Source organism: Buteo buteo, chromosome 8, assembly GCF_964188355.1.
Source record: "Buteo buteo chromosome 8, bButBut1.hap1.1, whole genome shotgun sequence".
NCBI classification, from domain to species: domain Eukaryota; kingdom Metazoa; phylum Chordata; class Aves; order Accipitriformes; family Accipitridae; genus Buteo; species Buteo buteo.
Genome location: NC_134178.1, coordinates 43,195,513 through 43,214,773, shown reverse-complemented (window position 1 = coordinate 43,214,773; position 19,261 = coordinate 43,195,513). Strand labels below are relative to the sequence as shown.

General features: G+C 49.7%; 1 protein-coding gene across 1 annotated transcript in view; it reads left to right on the top strand.

Annotated features, from left to right (window-relative positions):
• The window catches only part of IGSF11 (immunoglobulin superfamily member 11), a 107,504-nt gene extending 88,445 nt beyond the window's left edge, over positions 1 to 19,059 (top strand). Inside the window, exons 2-7 of the mRNA XM_075034771.1 lie at positions 11,855 to 12,018; positions 12,931 to 13,138; positions 13,944 to 14,099; positions 15,098 to 15,220; positions 15,452 to 15,602; positions 16,293 to 19,059. Of these exons, the coding sequence (XP_074890872.1) occupies positions 11,855 to 12,018; positions 12,931 to 13,138; positions 13,944 to 14,099; positions 15,098 to 15,220; positions 15,452 to 15,602; positions 16,293 to 16,743 (1,253 nt within the window). The 3' untranslated portion in view covers positions 16,744 to 19,059. The remainder of the gene's footprint in view (positions 1 to 11,854; positions 12,019 to 12,930; positions 13,139 to 13,943; positions 14,100 to 15,097; positions 15,221 to 15,451; positions 15,603 to 16,292) is intronic.
• The last annotated feature ends 202 nt before the right edge of the window (positions 19,060 to 19,261 follow it).

Here is a 19,261-nt window from a genome sequence, read left to right as displayed (position 1 = left end):
CTTTTATTTTAAATTATTTAATTTTATTTTGTTTTGTCTTAGTCACCCCCTTGTCGAGGGACCAGCCCATCATAACCTCCCACAGGCCATCATAACCAACCGTGGGGTGATGATGGTGCTGGAATATCCTGGTAATGGGCGAAGGGAGGTAAGGTGGGTACCCTAGGAAGCGTTGGGGGAGCTCCCCTGCATTTGGCTTGGAGACGTGGGGCCATTTCTTGGGGAGTTACTTCCTATCCTCAAACCGCACCGTTCATGGTCCCCAGCACTTCGTTAACACCGATCCCAGCTCCCACGCTGCTACCGCAGCCCCTCATTCCTCTCCCCCAGCGTCTCCCTCCCGGGGCTGCCCTCAGCCCCTCTCCAGCCTGATGCAGGTCTGGCCCAGCCTTCTCTCTCCCCGTTGCAGGGAATCTTTCTCACATAGGAAATCCCAGCTCCTTGGAGCCCTCCTCGTTGTCTTCAGTGGCTTTGCGTCATACGTGCAGCCCTGCGTGCGTGGCTGCCCTACTGTTTGTGGTGAAGCCCATTGACATCTGGGTGGGTGGATGCATCATGTTCCTGTTATCTTGCTGCCTCATCATTTCTGGAAGACGCAGCAGCATCAGCAAGGCCTGGGTTTCATGTGGTCAACTGAGGTTCCTGGAGGTCTCCCAGGGATGTCGGTGGTGTCTGCAGTGAGAGTGCCACGCAGCAGCGCGTCCCTGCATCTTCACCCAGCCTGTGCCTAATAGGGCAGGCACTGTCTTTTTTCTGTCCATCACCCTCTGTTCTTCCTCCTTTTTGGGGGAGGATGGACATAGCTCTTGGTGCTTTGGGTAAAAGTAGTTGAACAGTAGTTGAATCGTAGGTTGGGGCTATTTGTGCTGGAGTTAGCCCTAATGATGGTAGTATCAGGGTAGGTGAAAAAGCCACTTGCCTGTGAGTTTGCAGTCTGTGGTTCAATGGCATTTTTCTCATAATGGGGGCAGGAGGTGGAGGGATATGCAGAACGCATATCTCTTGATGCATTCTGTGTTAAAAGTCACTGATGAGCCACTTCTCCTTCTCCCATCCCCACCTCTTTTCCCACGCAGCTGCACCCCACGGTCCTGCCCTTCCCACCATACACAAGTCGTATATTCCAGCCTGCCCACTCGTTCATCCTGCCTTCCTCTGTGCCAGCTCCCATTACTAGGCTTTAATCTTATTCCTTATGGGCTTTGTCCTTCCCACTCAATATACCATTGAACATATTTAAGCCTCGAGTTGTTTTCCCTTATTAAGCAGTTTATCACTATGTTGCGCTTTTTTTTTTTTTTTTAAACCAAGAGAGAAGGAAGAAATTTATTCTTTTGACCATAAATCATTTACAAAGCTGCTGGGCCGTTAATGTATTTTTTATGGCTCGGCAAACAGAAAATAGGAGTGAGTGTCTTAGTAGAGCTTTGCCGACCTGTTTTAATTTCAGCTTCCTAACCCTGACTCTCTGTTCCCCAGTCTTGGGAGCAGATACATTTCTCTTGCAGAGGCACCAGTGGATAACTTCTCTCGAAGGAGGCAACTTTGCTGTGTCAGCAATGTCACATGCTGTTGCCAGCACTTGGCACTGATCTGCAGCGTGACACATCTCTGCTGAGTGGGCTGTGCTGGGAGAATACTAGCAAAGAAATGGGAGGGGGGGAGGTGGTTGGAACTCGAGCCTATTTTTGCTTTTAGATCCTGGGAAGACCTCTAATTAGCCTCCTGCTCTGGGGTAAGCAAGTTACATACAGCTCTCATCTCATCCCGTACTTCGTATGTTGTGGGCTCAGCTGGCCTCAGGTGTGGTTACAGATACCCACGGGGATGCTTGAGGATGCTTTCAGAGACAGTGGCTGGCCATGGTGGCGCTTGCCAAATGTTAAGAGCTGGCTCCTGTGAGGTTTTGCAACCTGCTTCAGGAAAACGAAGCCAATGTATGCCTTTGCGGCTCTCAGTCAGCTCTGTGCATTTTCCCTCTTTTAGAAAACACAGATACAATTCTTTACTGTAAAAGGTGCATTTTCCTTTCTGATGTGCTGTGACAAGCAGTGAGAAAATTAAAAGGAGGGATGTGGGACCTTTATGTTGGCATCTGAGCTAGATGAACGGGAGAGTCTGCAGCTCCGAGCTGTTGTTGCAGGCTCTTTGCAAACTCAAGCTGATCTTCCCACCTTAAATATGCTTGCATGAACATTTGATAAGCTTTCATTCCCGAGTCACTTCAGCTAAAGTAACTGGCCATGGTTATTTAAAATGTTCCCACCCCTAGACATTCATTACTGTTGGATGATGCCTCCACTGTGGCAGTGAGCAGAACAGGACAGTGCGTCTGCAATGCAGCTTTCCCCTTTCACAGCAAAGCAAGTTAGCCTGTCCTTACACCTTCTTCTGCAGGTTATGCTAATTAACGCCTGGCTGTGAGATGGAGGCACAGCTTGCTTTCTGCTTTTGCAGGTTTTGGGGCAATAACCTTGTGCTGAGCGACAAGGCAAGCAGCAGAGGATGATAACGTCTTAAGTTACTGCAGCAGGATTCCCCAGAGCCGATCTATCCCAGGACTAGGGGTGAAGGAGGAGGGACTGTGTTTGCCAGTCTCAGCTTTGTAAAAGGCAAAGAATGGGGAGATACCTTTCTGTAGCCAGCTAAACTTTCCTCCTTGCCTGTACCTGTGATTTGGAAAATGGTGCTTCAAGCATCTCTGGAGGACCTTAGGAGGGAAAGAATTGACTGGCACCTTGTTGCAAGGACATATCACCCAGTTTGTACCTCCAGTATGCTGCCTCATTGTGGCCTTCAGCCATCCTCTGTAGACAGATTGCATGCTACTGATTTGCCCACCTGAGTCCTGGGGGGATGAGTCATTGATGATTCCAGTGCTGGGCACAGCCAGGAATGGGCAAAGTTTGACACCAAATGGTCCCACAGAATGGGCTGAATTAGGTTTACCCACCCCTTCCCTCTTTCAATTCAGGGGAGCAATGAGCGAGCACTTGAAGGAGTTCCTGATCCCCTCTGGGTCCCCTCTGGTCTTGCTCATCTGCCAAAGCAAAAAATCTCCCAACCTCAGTAGTGCAGCTGCTCCTCGAGTCCTCTGCAAACGCTGTGAATTCAAGGACTGCCAGCTCAGATCGCAGCAGTCTCCGTTTCCAGCCAGTGCCGCATGCATCGGAGGGAAGTGTTAAACTTTCCATAATGTACCTAATTGTGCAACACTATACCATGGAGAGGGGATTAACGCATGCCCCAGAGCACAGCGATTGATTAGTTTTATCCTAGCTAATGTCATTGTAGATGCTATTTTTGTTCCTATCAATGTCCCTTCCTATTTTTATAATCTTGCTATAATACAATGCAGTTGTTTTTCTATCTCTAACTTGCACGCATGCTGCATCCGAGGCAGCAGAGAGATGCAAGGCAACCATCCCAGCTAGCAGGAGCTGCGAAGAAGGCGGCTCTCCTGGCAGCTTCAGCCAGGCTGGATAGAGACACAGAAGAGAAGCCAGTACTGGGAGCACAGCAGGAGTCCAGAATTGGAAAGGACCATTTGGGTCATTGGGCTCCGGCCCTGCTATCACCACAGCATCTGTAAACCAGACTTGGGTTCTTGTTCCCACTTTGTACGCGTTAGCAAGCTGCTCTGACACTGTGCTCTTCCCACAGTTCAAAAACCTCTTTTGCGTTTCAAGACTGTGACTAATTAAACACGAGCATTAAGACCTGTTGGAAGACCATCGTTCAGGCTACACGGAGAGCTTAACATAATGGATCCCTGCTCCATGGAGAGCACAGCCCCTCTTGATTTCCCCAGCAGGTTTGAATGCTCAGCAGTTCAGCAAATCAAACCCTTGAGGTGTAAACCTGAGCAACTGATAGGGACTAATCGGGAGCCTCTGGGGATACCCAGACCTGACTGACTTGCTCAGCAGGACCCAGGGAGTCTGTGCCACTAATGGGGAAGGAATCAAATTCCTCAGTGTGTCGTGAGAGCCACTTTTCTACCCCCGCAAGAGCTAGTCCAGCTCCTCTGACAAGGACGTGGGAGGGAACTGACACCATTCTTGAAGTATGTCTAGCTGAAAGCTTTCCTGCCTCTTTTTGGTCTTAAAGTCCAGTTTTCATCCCCCCTGCGGCTGCAGGTTGGGGAGGTCAGGGGCAGGGAGATGTGCTCCATGTCATCTCAATCAGACAGTTGTTTGAAATCCTCCTCGCAGCTGGCCTGCAGAGAAAGACTTATTTCTAAAAGGGACGATGGCAGGGGTGGTAATGACCGCTATTCACCAGGCCAACAGCTGAGGCCAGAGCAGAGTGGGTCAGCGGGAAGTTTCGCTGTTAGCTTTCTGTCTAGTTCAGATGAGGTTATAGATGCTAAGGGAGAAGGGGCGGTGTGATCCGCACAGATTTACAGGTAGCCAATGCCCCTGATCAGCTGGTCTAGTTCTTGGCAAGAAATGCTGCGGGGCTCAAGTTCAAGACCCTGAAGTTGTGTTTTCTCCCTGGATTAGTGTCTGCTAGCCCGCATATCCTACAGGGTGGGCAGCAATCCTGAGTGTGGTAAAATGGATCTATTTACTTGGGAGGCTCCGTGCTGGAAGGCTAACTAGATACTAGCAGTTGTGTCTAATGAATTCTCCAGGGATAAAGGTGCTTAGAGGTTAACTTGGCTTTTGACATGCATTTAACAGCGAGAGTAACACTGTATACACCCCAGAGGAAAAGTTAGTGTCAGTGTAGGTTTAACACCTGTGTTACGGAGAACTTGCTCTAAATCCATCCTAGATGTGATAGTTTTCCTGCTGTTTGTTCCAGTCTGTCCTGTAAAGCCAGCGAAGAGAGGAAGGAAAGAATTGGAGATTATTTTGCCTTATACACTGTCGGGTTACTATCCCACTGCTAGACCTGTGAGCCAGAAAGAGCCAGCATGAGCCTGATTCGGGATATTGTCCCTGTTCAAATAAAGGGAATGGGCTTACTCCCAATAAATTCTCCATCTGGTGTCTGAGAGATTCAAAGTTTGATGCAGCTGTTTCAGAGAACAGAACAGCTAAACTCTGTCTAGCTGCAACCTCTCTTTTTAGCTCTGAGCTGTGTACTTGCCCATCGTCGTGATAGGGATAGTGCAGAAAGAGCTGGACAGGGCAAGGGGAAAGGACAGGGTTGGCGAGTGTGACTTCCATGGCCGGGGTGCAGAGAGGGAAGGGCAGAGACCCAGAGGCACCACTGGTGAGAGCTCTGGGAATTACAAGAAAGCAGGGGCTGCCGAATACTGGACCAGGCTGCTACGCTGTGCTGCACAGTACAGACGTCGTCTGGGGCTTTAAAGACTAAATTAGACAAACTTCTGTTGGGAGTGGCTTAGGCAGCGTTGATTGTGTCTTGAGGAGGAGCTATGCTAGAAAGTCTTTGTCCCTCTTTTCTGGCAGAAGCATGATATTTTCTTGGGTGTCCCCAGTATGCCCCGCAGGCTCTCTGGGAAGGCTCCCTGTAGCACCTGTATAACTTGTGCCCACAAACTGGGGCACGGAGGCAATCACCCCGTAGATGTCTCTGGAGCAGAGTTTGCCTTCTCCTTGCTGTGTGCTGGCAGAAGGGCTACAGTGTGGTGGAGCCCTCCCTTCTTCTCACTATTGCTCCCAGTATAATTGTTCCAAGGAGGTCTCTGCCAAGCATCCTCCCCAGGAAAGTTTGTGCTAGGACACACTGGCCCCAGGGTACAGTCTGCTATGAGAGTGTGCATCTGTCCCAAATGCCTGCCCTGCAGAATGACTTTGGAGGCTGGAAGTTTTTCCATGGTAGAATTTCCTTAGCGAACTGGAAATAATTTAGCCTAGCTGGGCATTAACTCAGATCTGTGCTCCATTGGAATGCTTGGTGATGCTGGTTCTACGAGCAGGTTGGAGTCTACCGCAAGCTGCCTCCAGACACTAGGCTGGCTAAATATTGCTTTTGATTAGATAGATTCTGAACTAGCAAGTGTAGCACATCTAGAACGACAGGAGGATGCTCAGTCCCTGGTGCGAATGGGCAAGACCAGTATTCAGACAGCTTGTTGAGCAGCCTGTTTGGATGCTGTCATATCGTGCTGGATAACTTCAACGTTATCAGTGCTTGCAACTGCAAGTCAGGCTCCTTCGGGGGCTTTTGAACGGTTGCTGCAGTAGCAGGTCCTGTGGCAGAAGCACTCCCTGCATCTGCTGCTGTCTTCTCCAGCTGTGAGTCGCTCCTTGCTGGGCTGTAGGTTTTGCTGCTGCTCAGCGTGTTGGGTTGGCAATGTACCTCAGCTCATCTGGGGTGGGAGACATTTCTCTTCTTTAGCACAGAAGGCGGTTTTGGTCCCAGACTCAGAGATACGAGGCAGGCCAAAGGCACAGCGACTCGTGGTTTCCTTTCATCTCAGGAAAAAGGCTGCTCTGCGGTTTTTCCCTCTGTTGCCTGCAGTTGCCAGATCGAACATTGTGTTCCTACCCTGTTCTTGAAACTTTTGAGCGACCTCATCTTTGCCTCTCCAACGAGGGACCCAAAATGTCACGCTGCCAAAGGCGCCTTCCCCAGCACGTGCCAACAGGATTGCTAATTGCGCTGGGACTGGGGGTGCGGGGGAGCCGTTCCCTGCGTTTCGGATGCAAGCTGATACAGCTTGAATCTTGATTTTCATTTTCCCCCCAGCCACGCACATTTCTGCATGTTTTCCCTTGAGGTCTGGAGATGCAGAATGCACGCAGCTGAGGTATTTTTCATCCCTTTCACACCTCCCTCCCTCCCTCCTTTCTCCCCTGGCCATTTGCTTCCCTGGCTTGCCAGCACTGCAGAGCGAACCTGTACTCTGGCCTCTGCGTATGCAAAGTCATGCTAGCCCAGCCTCCCACGCCGTTTGCGTATCAGGAGGTTGCTGCTAGCGGGTGCACAATGCTGCTGACTTGCCGACAGTTTTTTGGGGGGTTCTTGCAAAGTAGAGAGTGTCCTCCAGAAGGTGAGGGAGGGCAGGAGCTGGACTTTCACAGTATGAATGATCCTCCAAAGAAAATTCTATTTTTCTGGGAGATCTATACTCCTAAGCTAAATACAGTGGGGGAAGACCCTCTCAGTGCACTATACTGCACCCCAGCCAAGTGATACCCAGATATCTCGCTGAGCATGGTTGCCTCTAAAAACCAGGTGCCGGGGAGGATCCAACAGTGGAGGAGGACGTGCCGTTAGCACATCTTCAACAGCGTGACCACGGTGATTCCTGAAGGCACGGCCCCTGAGGTCCCTGTGGTCTGTGACCATCTGTCATCACGGTGATACGGACCGGTGATTGTGCGTCGGCTGTTCGTGTTATAAGCTGGTCTCTTGATGCGAAGTGATGGTGGTGGAAGTCCTCGTTTCACTCAGGGGGCTGTCAGCCAAGGTAATTTGCTGGTTTTGCTGGTGATCTCTGGCAGAGAGGTGTGTCAGCGAGCAGGATCTGGGCACATTTTCAGTCAACCTAGTATGAATCAAAGCGCTAAGATGTGCCCATGCCTTTCAGCTTTGCTGCATCTGGTATATTCTGAAGCCTCTCAGGCTTGCAAGCCTCGTAGGGCAGGTAGCAAACATGTGGCAGCATCTGCCTCCTCCTGGTACCCGGCGGAGAGGCAAACGCTGGTTGCGGGACTGGGATCTACGCGCTTGTGTCACGCTGTATGAACTATCCACGTGGACCCCTTCGTGGATGCAGGGTTGGGAGCTGAGTGCGCTACGTGGAAAAGCAGCGGCGAGCCATCAAAAATGAAATCAGAGTGATTTGTTGCCAGGATAATTACTCGGTCCTGGAAATATGAAGAAGCTCTAAAAGAGCCTTTGTAGCCAAAACATTGCTCTGCTGGCTGGTTCCCTGATAGGGGGCAAAAAAATGGAGCATCCGTTCTAATTAGTGATGGGAGCTTGCTGCATCAGGATCAAAGGAGAAAGCCGTTTGCTGAATCACGCTAAGATCAAAGTGTCCTACGTACAGGAAGGGCCCGTTCCTCTTTCTGCTGACAGTGGTGTACCCTGCTCTTCCTCCAGGCACGCTGCTTACGGGGATGCTTAATTGCTAAGTAAGGAGGAGACTACGCATACAAGAGAGGGTGTAATGGCCATTGTAATCCAATTCTAAGAGATGATTTCGTGGTGATCGATTCTTATTGTCTCTCACAAGTCATTAAACTTCTCCGAGTACTTAGAAAAGATCCGGATTGTGTACTTTTGCAAAAGGACACCCTTTGCAACATCCTTTGCTTGATTTTTCTGACCTCTTATGTGTAATTTGACTTAGTAGACTGTGCCGTATGTGTGTGCATATATCTATATTTGCATTTATATCTACCCAAGGGAATTCAAGTCCTCATTCCTTAGGCTGCATTGAAGAATCCTTATCCCAATAGATATGGTAAATTTGGCATCTCTTCCTCCCTCTCTCCCCTGCCTCCCTCCTTTTGCATTAATGCAAAGCCACATTTTTGCAACTCCTAATTTTGAAAAGTTTAAATACGTATCGTTTGGTTGAGTTTTCCTACTAGGTGTCTTCCTGGGCATATAAGTGTAAAAGGTTTATAAGTGTATGTGTCTTTGTGTGCATCCACCTGTGTTTTGGGCCATGAGTATTGGTGTGGAAGGATGCGGTCATGTAGATACTTACATAGATGGGCAAGTGCACGTCTAAGTGTGTTAATTTTCTACTAGTCTGAGATACAAAGAAAGGTGCTGTAGCTTCTGAAGAGGATTTGATCTTTGCTCTTTCAGCTGTCTCCCTGGGAGAGGAGTCACGTTGTAGTAATGCCCCCCCAGCGCCGTGTTAACACACCAGCCTACCTCCCTGTTTACGGTGGTGGAAGAAACTTTGCCTACGTTTGGTCTCCTGACCCTCCTGTCGCCTTGTTCAAGCTTACTTGTCAGAAGCGGTTGTGTGTGTTTTCCTCAGCTGTAGCCCTGCAAGTGCCACTTAGCTTAACAAAATGAGTCCTTGTCTTTAAGTGCCACCTGCCTTGTACACATCCTGGGCCAAAGAGCAGCCGATGGACCCTGGGATGCATGAGGCAAAGGCAATTCTGAGGAGCTGGCTTGCCCATGGGTTTAACAAGAGAGACAGGACAGCATGGTGAGTCGGGGGGTGCTCATCTTGCATGCCAGGTTCAAAGCAGCTCCCCTTGGCAAGAGAAATGGATGGGGACGTCAGCTCTTCTGTAGCGCCACCCACCCCTCCAAAGAAAAAAATCCCACTCCATGGGTTTCAAATTAAAAGGGATGCTGTGGTGCCTTGAAAGGGGGAGGAGATTATGGGGCCTGTGGGGTGCTGCAGGGTGAGACGGGGGTACTGGCAGAGCAAAGGGAATATTATGTGTTTTCTTTCCTTTTTTAAATTGTTCATAAGTAAATTGGGAAATTCTCAAATGTATTGAAAGTTATTTTTACAGTGAAGAAATTATGCATGTTCTATTTTAGTGTTTTTATTATTCTGCAGGATGTTTACAATCAACTAATAGTAAATATTAGGAATAGTAAGAGGGTGGTTAGGTACGAAAATCACATCATCTTGATGATTGAGTGATTGATGTTACTAACCCTGCAATGCAAACTGTAAACTCTTAACTTTTCCAGTAAAGTTGTTGTTAGTGAATACACTTAAGTATTACATTTTCTGAATGACAAGAGTTTGAATGTGTGGCTTTTTCTTGGAGGGGAAAGTGCGAGGGCGCAAGGGACGGGGCTGAAGAACACGTGTTGCTATTCCAGATCAGATGAGTAGTTGGTTTTCCTCTCATGGAGAATGTCTCATTAAATCTAAGCTGAACATGGCAGAAGAGCTTTCTGCGCCATGTTGAAGAGAAAGGTTAATCCAATAAATGTCCAAATTTTTGTGACTCCCTGCACACTGTTTAGCACATGGATGATGCTAGACTGGATGTGTAGTCATGGCAAGGTAGCCTTCAAAGTTAGACCTGCAGAAAAGACAATCCCTTGTCAGGGTCATATTCAGTAAGAGACATCTCCAGAGTTGACATGGATTAATTCTGGGTTTTGGGGTACAGCCACTGCCTGGCCAGCCATAGGCAAATGAGGATTCCAAAACCATTCCCCGTCTGTTGACCACAGATACAACTGGAAGGTAGATGCCTTGTAATAAAGGTGTGGTGCTTATTACTGGCTCTTCAAATTATTTACTTCCACTTGCTACTGACAGCCCTGCATAGGAGATTGATGGATTAAGCTTTCATCAGCTGTTCCTCATCCAGGCACCTAATTCTCTGAGATGTTAGCACCAGAGATGAACTGTTTCCCTAGGAATTTCCAAAATGTTCCATATTTTTAAGTATGTTCCAAGCTTTTGAGGAAAGTCAGACTTGGGGTATTTTTCTGTTAAGTAAGAAACTCATGAATTTCACTTGGAGAGATTAAAATGGCATTTTGTCTGGCTCTGTTCTGAAGCACTTCTGAGCCTCTCTGAAATACCTGGGGCTTTGGAGGTGGAAGATATGGAGGAGGGAATGGAAGTCCAGAGGAGGTTGCTGAGGATTTGCAAGGTCCTGGGGTATTGCAGCTCCAGAGTAGTCAGTCCAAACCTAGGAACTCATTATAGGCTGTTGAGGTGCTAGAAACTTTGGATCTGTAGCATCTGAAGCTCAGCACTCCCAGGCTCTGAGCACCCCATCTCTCCATTAGGTAGGCTGGGAAGGATCCCAGCAGACAAGCATGCGAGAGACCACTCACCTTTTTCTCAGAAATTAGCCAGTTCTATTTCTTCGTAGTTCAAATGGAAACCTGTTCTTATGAATCATCTCACCTTCAGCAAACCGGTGTCTCTTGGCAGAAAATAGAAACTGTGCTGGCAGCCCTTCCTGGAGTCAGCAAGAGAATGGGGTGGTCCACAGACTACACCTGGGTGCTAGGAATATTCTGATATTGCCTTGGAGCTTGAAAATTCCTTACCTTCTTCAGCAGCCTCCCACATGCTTTGAACAAGAAGATAGTGAGCTGTCATATAGAGAGATGTTTTTTGTAGTCAATATTTTGATTTTGTGGGGAAAATGGTTTAAAGAATTTTAGTGCTACTCAAAATGGTGGTGGTGACTCCTTGGTTAGTTTCATTTGACAAGATTTTGGCAGTAGGAATGGAGAGATTTCCCTGTGTGACTTGCAGTCTAAAAACTGCAACCTTGAGGTGCTGCGCTGGGAAGCTGGGGCTTGTCAGGCTTTGAGCCCTGTCCAGCCTGTGTGGGATGCAAAGTGGATGGTGGAAATGCTGGAAAATAAATGAGATTTGTTGAGACCCTCCATTATCAGTAGGCATTTTTCACCAGGTAGGTAGAAGTACCTGGACTGGAAAAGTTTTAGATTTTTAATCCTGTAAATTAAAAATAGCACTAAAAGGTTTCGGCTCGTGCTGGACTATGAGGCATAGAAGTATGGGGAGAACTGTGTTTCTCTCTTCTTACCCCTCGAAGGTGAAGACTTTTAAAATGCAGTTTCCTTTTCTGTTTCAGCAATGTTTGGTATCATTAAGATTGATGAGCTTAAAACATATTTCATTATCTCTTAGACACAGCTTGGCTGCTCTTACGGCTCTTTCCCCGTCACCAAACAAAACCTGTTGTTTTGAGAGGCTCAGAAACTAGAGCAGTCTCACTTAAAAGGGCCACCTATCTGCATTTGCCTGTGAAAAAGGTCTGCATGAGGGCAGCCTGATCTGTTGAGGGAGGAATATAATTCTTTTTAGCCCGAAGTAATTTAAGGTGCCGTTGCGTAACAACAGGATGCTGCTGTCATGACCTGCAAGTGTATGGGGCCACCTGCAGTACTTGAACTGAGTGTCCTTCTCTTGAAATGCTTGAACTGGGTGTCCTTCTCTCTCCAGGTCTGGTGTGTCCTCTGGAGGTGTCAGTCAGTTCAGGGAGTATCCAGGTTGCCCGAGGCCAGACAGCAGTATTGCCCTGCACCTTCACCACTAACGCTGCTCTCACTAACCTTAATGTCATCTGGATGGTCATTCCTCTTTCTAATGCCAACCAGCCTCAACAGGTAGGTCCTTTCCTACTGGAGCACGTATTTCTTTGGGGCTTTCCTTTTCCTCACCCTTTTCTCGTTAATCTGGTTGTAGACCCTTTACAATGCTGAGTCTCTGGTTGTCCCAGAACTTCAATGTCCCTTCATTGCTGAACATACCCTCTGGATCTTACGTGAATCTGGTTTCTTCAGCGCTTCGTGAACTGATGCACATTGTGTCCTTGGCTGGATGTGCAACGGGGGCAGGTGTAGGTGGTACTGTATTGCTGCCCTGGACCTCTGGTGGTTTGTGTGTTCAGAAGAGCGCAGGAGATGTAATCCAGGTTTTGGTGCACTGGATATAAGATTTGGAGGACCTGGGAGCAGCTGCAGGCTTAAACCTGTGAAATCTATGTAAAATGTGCCAAAACACATGGCCTCTCATAGACTTATCTCCCCTTTTACTTCCCTTCTTACTTTTTCACTGTCTGTTGCTTATGCAAGTCCATTCTTCTGAACATTAGCAAATGACAGTCTATCGTGGTGGGCACAAGAATCACAACCTGAGATCTGCTGGCCTCATTTTTGGCCACATATTCTGATAGCAGAAGAACGTCCTTGCTTTGAAATGCATTGGTCTTGGGTCACACTGCCCCCATCACATTTGGTATTCAGTTGTGAGAACAGAAGACTTGGGTATCTATCTGCTCTGTTACCTTCGTGAATGTTTTTATTGACATAAAACAGGCTACAGAGTGTGTTCCTCTTTTAAAGAAAACACCTCTGCTAGGATGGGTCTGCCTGGGACAACCGCATATTGAGGTCTGGTTATTTAGAGGTCTTTTAGGAACTGGTCCTTTTGGCTTTGGAAGCTCATGTTTTGCCTGCTGTTCTTCCTCCTTGCTCACCTCCTGCAGAGTGTTGTTTGATCCTTCCTTTCTTTTCCAGGTTATTCTCTACCAAGGGGGTCAGATCTTTGGTGGTGCACCCCAGTTCTATGGGCGAGTAGGATTTGCTGTGACAATGCCAACCACCAGTGCCTCCATCTTCATCAACAACACTCAGCTATCGGATACTGGCACATACCAGTGTTTGGTCAACAATCTTCCCGACCGAGGCGTCAGGAATATTGGAGTCATTGGACTTACTGTCTTGGGTGTGTTGATTGGTATTGTGGGGGAGAGGGGAGGAACAGGGACAAGGGGATCCTCTGTGTATGATAGTGCATCGTAGCGGAGTAATAGGGTAGCGTATGCATTAGAGCCCACAGACATCGTGTGGCAAGGGATGGGCTGCCTTGTGGGTATTGTGGGAGCTTGTAGGGCACATAGCCTTCATGTGCAGGTAACATACAATGGAGTTTTAAAATATGGTGGGGAGAAAGCTTTTGTGGCAGCATTGTGATGCAGAGTTGCAAAGAAGCATAAATAAAGTACAAGGGCAGCCTGGAGAGCTGAAGGGACCATAAGAGTTTTGTGCATAGCAACAGAGGAAGAGAATGACTTTAGATCTTTGTTTCCTTTTCATGAAAGCAATTAGTACTGGATGCTCCCTAGGATGTTAAATACTCCAGAGTGTGCGCCATTAGGGGGATATGAAAGCAAAACCCAACCACAGCAAATTCTGTCTGCAGCTCTGTTAGCTCTCACCACCCTTGCTGCCTCAAAGACAGAAATGTTCACCTTCTTTTTCTCTATGGAGGGATCTAAAAGAACTGGGTCCTGTGAAAGTCAGCAGTAGTCTGTAACCCTGATGGGCTGGTGGGTCAGGAATCTTTGTGAATTGTCACCCCCCAAACCTTAATGGGTTCTTGTCTGCTGCATCCCTCTTGTCCCCTTGTCAGCTTATGCCAGCGTCCTTACTTTCCCCAGCAGCACGTGTCCAGAAAGAGCCTGCAGAAACAGCTCCACTGTTTGGTCATATTTCCTGATCTGCTGTCCCCTTCCCCTCTTCTCTCGCAGTTCCTCCTTCTGCCCCGCTTTGCAGAATCCAGGGGTCCCTGGACGTGGGCAGCGATATCACACTGACCTGCAGCTCAGAAGAAGGCATCCCCCGGCCAACATACCTCTGGGAGAAACTGGACAATGTTCCCAAGTTGCCCCCAACTGCCACACAAGGTGCTCGTTCTGTTGATTATCCTCTTATTTCCCAGGTGGCAGCCTGTGCTTTCCTTTGTCTGAGCCACCAGAAGGTGGCATGGCTCACTGAGTGTCTGCCATCACTTGCATGCTCACTTTATTGGAACGAAGATTCCTAGAGCCATGGTGGACTAGGTACCCTCCAGTGGCCACTTAAATTTTCATGTTTTTTTGGTACAGAAACATGTTCCTCATTGAGGAACAAGGGTCTGGGTGAGTGGGAGAGAGAGAACGTGGTTGCCAGATGTTGGCATGTGGCTGGAGATTTCAGCTGCTGACTCACCTGCCTTTTAAACCAAATGAAAGGCTTATAGATTGGAAACTGGGAGAAAGGAGGCAGAATCATCCCAGGAAAATACTGCCAGCTTCTCACACTGAGGTCACTGTTCTCCAGTAAGTTACTGCCAGAGTTGCCTTTCAGATGTGTGTAAAAGCAAGGCTCTGATCTGACTGGGTATTGCCCAGCCCTAGGTCCCGTGCATAAGATTTCTTAGCCTAGATGTCCTGACCAAGTAGTGATAGTTGTACTTTTGCCCTTTATCTTGCTGTGTTTTAAGAATACACAAGCATTTTAGTTTTATATAATCCAGGAATGAGGACAATTGGCAGAGCGGGTGGTGGGGATCCCAGGGATGGGAGAGCAGGGGTTCTGCAGGGCAGGATTGAATTCAGCGGGTAGATCTGGATATAGGTATTTGCACATCTTTTCTTTCCTCCCTTCTCTCACACAATGCTGAGAGTCCCAAGCCTTCATTTACAGAAATTCATCTATTAGAAGAAAAAGAAACATCTAGTGTAAGCTCCTTAAGACCTAATCTTGTGTGCGCGTGCACACAATGCTTCCGTCTCAAGGTTATTTCCTAATTTATTTCTCTCTTAAGAGTCTCACACCAAAATTCTGTATTTGCTGACTTTGCCTTTTCACGGTTTTCCTCAAGGGGGGGAGGGATTTAAATCCTTCTTTTCTCTCTGACTAGACCAAGTCCAGGGCACTGTCACCCTCCGAAATATCAGCACTGTGTCCTCAGGTCTTTACCAATGTGTGGCTTCAAATGCCATTGGAACCAGCACTTGCCTTCTGGACCTGCAAGTCATTGCACGTAAGTATTTTGCCAAGGGAGGTTTGGCCGCCTGCTTCTGTCTTGTGACAGTAACGTGTGTAACCATGGTTGCTGTGAGCCACCATGTGCCTCGCTATCAGAAGATCGTTGTGCCCTGGAATGGGGACGTTGCCTTTCCCTCCTCCCAAGCCATGGTAGCTTCAAATTCTCATGGTTGGCCACAGCCCAGCCCTGATTTCTTCTCTATTCTCTGTTTAATCGTCCCCACAGCTCACCCCCGGAGTATCGGCCTGATCGCAGGAGCGGTGGCCACAGGCGCCGTTGTGCTCGTCGTTTGCATTGTGTTGGTGGCCGTGGCACTGTTTTACTGGAAAAATAAACACAAAGAAGAAGAGGAGGAGGAGATTCCCAATGAGATAAGGTAAGGGTCGGGGAAAGCTGGTGGCAGGGGACCTCTGATCGCCCAGCAAAAGCAGCGGCTTGCAGGAAGGCAATCAGAAATCTCACTCTTGATAATCCTGGGTGTGTTCCCCTGGACTAGGGGAAGATATCCATCCATATGTGTCCAGAAAATGGAGGGAGCAAATGAAGAACAGTAATGACAGATTTTGTTTTCAGTATTGCCTTTATTGAGAGCTTTGACTAGATGTTGTTAGAGCCGTAGGAGAGTGACGTGGTGGGGATCCCGACCCACAATACCAGACAGTGATAGCTGCAAAGTTCTGGAGATACAACTGTGATCTTCTCTGGTGTTACAGCCCCAGTGTTTCCCTCTGGTAGCTTCCTGCAGCTCCCCTGAGGGTCAGCTTCATTGGTTGTACAGTCATACCGATTGCCTGCAAAGTACCAGTGGCTGTAACAACCACTGGTTTTGCCCCCCTAGACACGTGAGCGTGGGTCATTTGCCTCGGCTGTAGGCAATTAATGTGCATAGAGGTGGGTGCTGCAAAGAGGGATGAGCAAACAGGCCAAGGAGCAATGCTGGTTCACTTTGGTGCCGTCCTTCACCTTGAATTGATGGCGTTGACCCCAGCAGGGTGTGCCGGGGGTGGGGAGCGTTGGGGAAGCGGGGTGGCATCCTCCGTGTGCCCTCACACCCTCTCCTTCCCAGGGAGGATGACCTGCCACCCAAATGCTCCTCCGCCGCAAAGACATTCCACGCCGACGCGTCCTCGTCGGAGAACGACACGCTGACCTCCTCCAACACCTACAACAGCCGCTACTGGAACGACCCCAAAGCCAACCACGCCACAGACTCCTTCACCCGCTTCAGCAACAGCAACGATGCCCACCAGCCCCCTTTCTCCCGCTCGGGGAGCACGAGCACCCGCCCCGTCTACGCCAACGGCGGCCACCCGTCCCCGGCTCCCCCTAAGACGCTGGTGGTGACGGCCAGCACGGCGCCGTCCCCTCAGGAGGTGATCCGGAGCAACGGCTCGGTCAGTAGGAAGCCGCGGCTGCCTCACACCCGCTCCTACGCCGTCAGCCAGGCCACGCTGGAGAGGATTGGGGCCGTCCCCGTCATGGTGCCGGCCCAGAGTCGGGCCGGTTCCCTCGTGTAGGGCCGTGCCAGAGGCCACGAGCCGAGCAAGGGGCCTCTCGTACCCGGTGGGGCGAAGAGACCCTACTCCTTCCCGAAAGGCGGCGAGGCGGCGGGGGGGACACACACTCGCCTCTTCCCCCTCTGCCCTCCCCTTCCGAGGCCGCTGACGGCCGGTGGGACAGCATCGGCCATGTCGTATCCCCCCCCGCCCCGGCTGTTGGGGCTCCTCGCGCCGGTGGACGCCGCAGATGTGCCAAGGCTTTGGGGGAGCAGGGAGGTCGGGACGTGCTCCCCGGCTGCTGGGCCCCGGCCGGGACGTGCGCCCAGCGCTGACCTTGGGGGGGGGGAACTTTTGCTTTTGTTTCCTGTCGGTTTTGTTGGGGGTCGATTCCGTCCATTTGGGTCTTTCAGGGAGGTTTGGGGAGATATATATATATTATTTTTTTTTTTCCCCCTTGTTGTTGCTGTTTTATTTCCAAGAGGACGACAGCCTGCGTCGGGGCAGGGAGGGCTGAGCCAGGAGGGGTCCTGAGGCAGGGGATGCCTCAACATGGCGGCCCCAGCCCCCTCGAAGACGAAGGAGGGCAGTGCGCCAGGGCCAGGCTGGAGGGGCGAGATGAAGGCACAGCCACCAGCCCGGCCGAGGGGACGGCTGGGGCGAGGGCATGGACCGAGGAGTGTTTGTCGTTATTTTTTGCAGTTCTTTCCCCCACCCCAACACGCACGCAGACACACACACACACACAGACAGGTCTTCCTCAGGATGGGTGTTTTTCCCCGCACTAGCTCGGCGTGCCGGCAGAGCCCTGTTCGCGGCTGTGGAGGACGCAGCCGTCCGTTGCCCGAGACGCTGTGTACAGGGTGAGGTTTTAGGGCTTCTTGGGGTGTTGTTGGGTTTATTTAGGAGGCAGAGAGGAACACGGTGGTGTGGCAGAGCAGCAGGCAGGTCCAGAGGAGCCTGCTGCCCCTGGGCTGCTCTGCTTTGGGGCAAGTGGCTTCTAACCCTACAGCTTTGGTGTTTGCATGGTGGGTTTTCTTTAACAGGCTATCCAGGGCTGGCCGGCATGGCAGGGCATGTGTTGGGCTTGGGGACATAACAGAGAGGCATCAGTTTTCATTCCCACTCTCCCACGCACACAGACTTCCCAGACACTGAGGTTGGCAGGATTTGTTTCCAAATCCCTTTCCTTAGAAAGAGTGAAAGTAGGGGCTTAATGGAGGGGGTAACCCTGTGGAAGCCCACGTGTTATCTCCCTGCCTCCCCTACTTCCCTCAATGTCCCAGGGCTGGGTACTGGTGGCATCTGCCGGTGGCTCTGCCATCTCCTCGCAGCCAGGGAGGTGGTTGTGGCTGGCACCTATCCTTTTTCTATTGCAACTAAATAGCCTTAATCAAAGCCAAGAGTTGAAACCACTGAAGGAACCTGGTGCCATTTGGAGGGCTGGACTGAGGGGTTGGGTCTTACCCTCTTAGAGGGCACTGGCTCAAAGGGGCTATGCCTGGATGGGTGTCTTGGCCCTCCTGCATAACACCAACCCTTGCACACGCAAAGGCAGCGGTCACCTCCAAAAAAGCACCAGAGCCCTCACAGGTCTCTCTTGGAAAAGCAATGTGGGGAGTCGCAGGTGACTTTCCATAGGTCTCACGTTGGAAAAAGGGTCTGTTTAAGCCAACAGACTCTTCCTCATCCCCGCTTTCCTTGTCTTTGCACGGCTTCACTTTCCCTAGCAGTGCACAAACCTTGTGCAGGGCCTTCTGCCTGAGCGGTACCTTTCAAATGCAAGCACAGACTCTGAGGAAGAGGAGGGGAGAGGTGAGGGCTGGGTTCCCACATGGACACACTGGCTTTTGGGGAGGTTGGGGGCTCCTGGGCAGCACTAGGTTTGAAGGTTGGCTGAGATTTTGTGCCTTCTTTGCTTAAAATAGAAAAGAAAAAGGAGAAAAAAAAAAATCCAATCTCCCTTCCTTCCCCCTCTACACAACTCCATCCAGAATGGGTGCAAACCCCCCCCAGCAGTGCAGGCAGGCAGTTGCTCTGTGTGTGTACGCACGTTTCACCGGAGCAGTCCTCTTTCTTGCCTGTCTGCTCGCTTTGCTGCTGGGTGGTAGGACTGACGGGGGAAGAAGAGTAGCTTTAGAAACACTAATGTGGGAGGGGAAAAAAAAACCCCGAACATACAATCAAAGAAAAGCCCAGACACATTCTCTCTGCTTTTGTATAACCCCTGTGTGATATTTAGGGGAACACTGCCCTCAGCAGCCCCCCTCCTCTACTGGGAGAGCTCTTCTGGTTCCTACACTCCATGAGACTGTTTGCTCCTCTTTCTTTGTTCTTTCTAATTGTCTAAAATTCAATAAAACTTTATTCATATAAAAAAAGGACTTCTTACTGCCTGCTGCTGCTCCCCCCCACCCCCTATTTCTGTAACTACGATGAATTTGGCTGTTTATACTCATCCTTGATATGACTGGCAGTAAGCAGCGACCGTGCAACCAGGACCTGCGTGCTTTTAGGCCAGTCAGTTTGATAATGAACC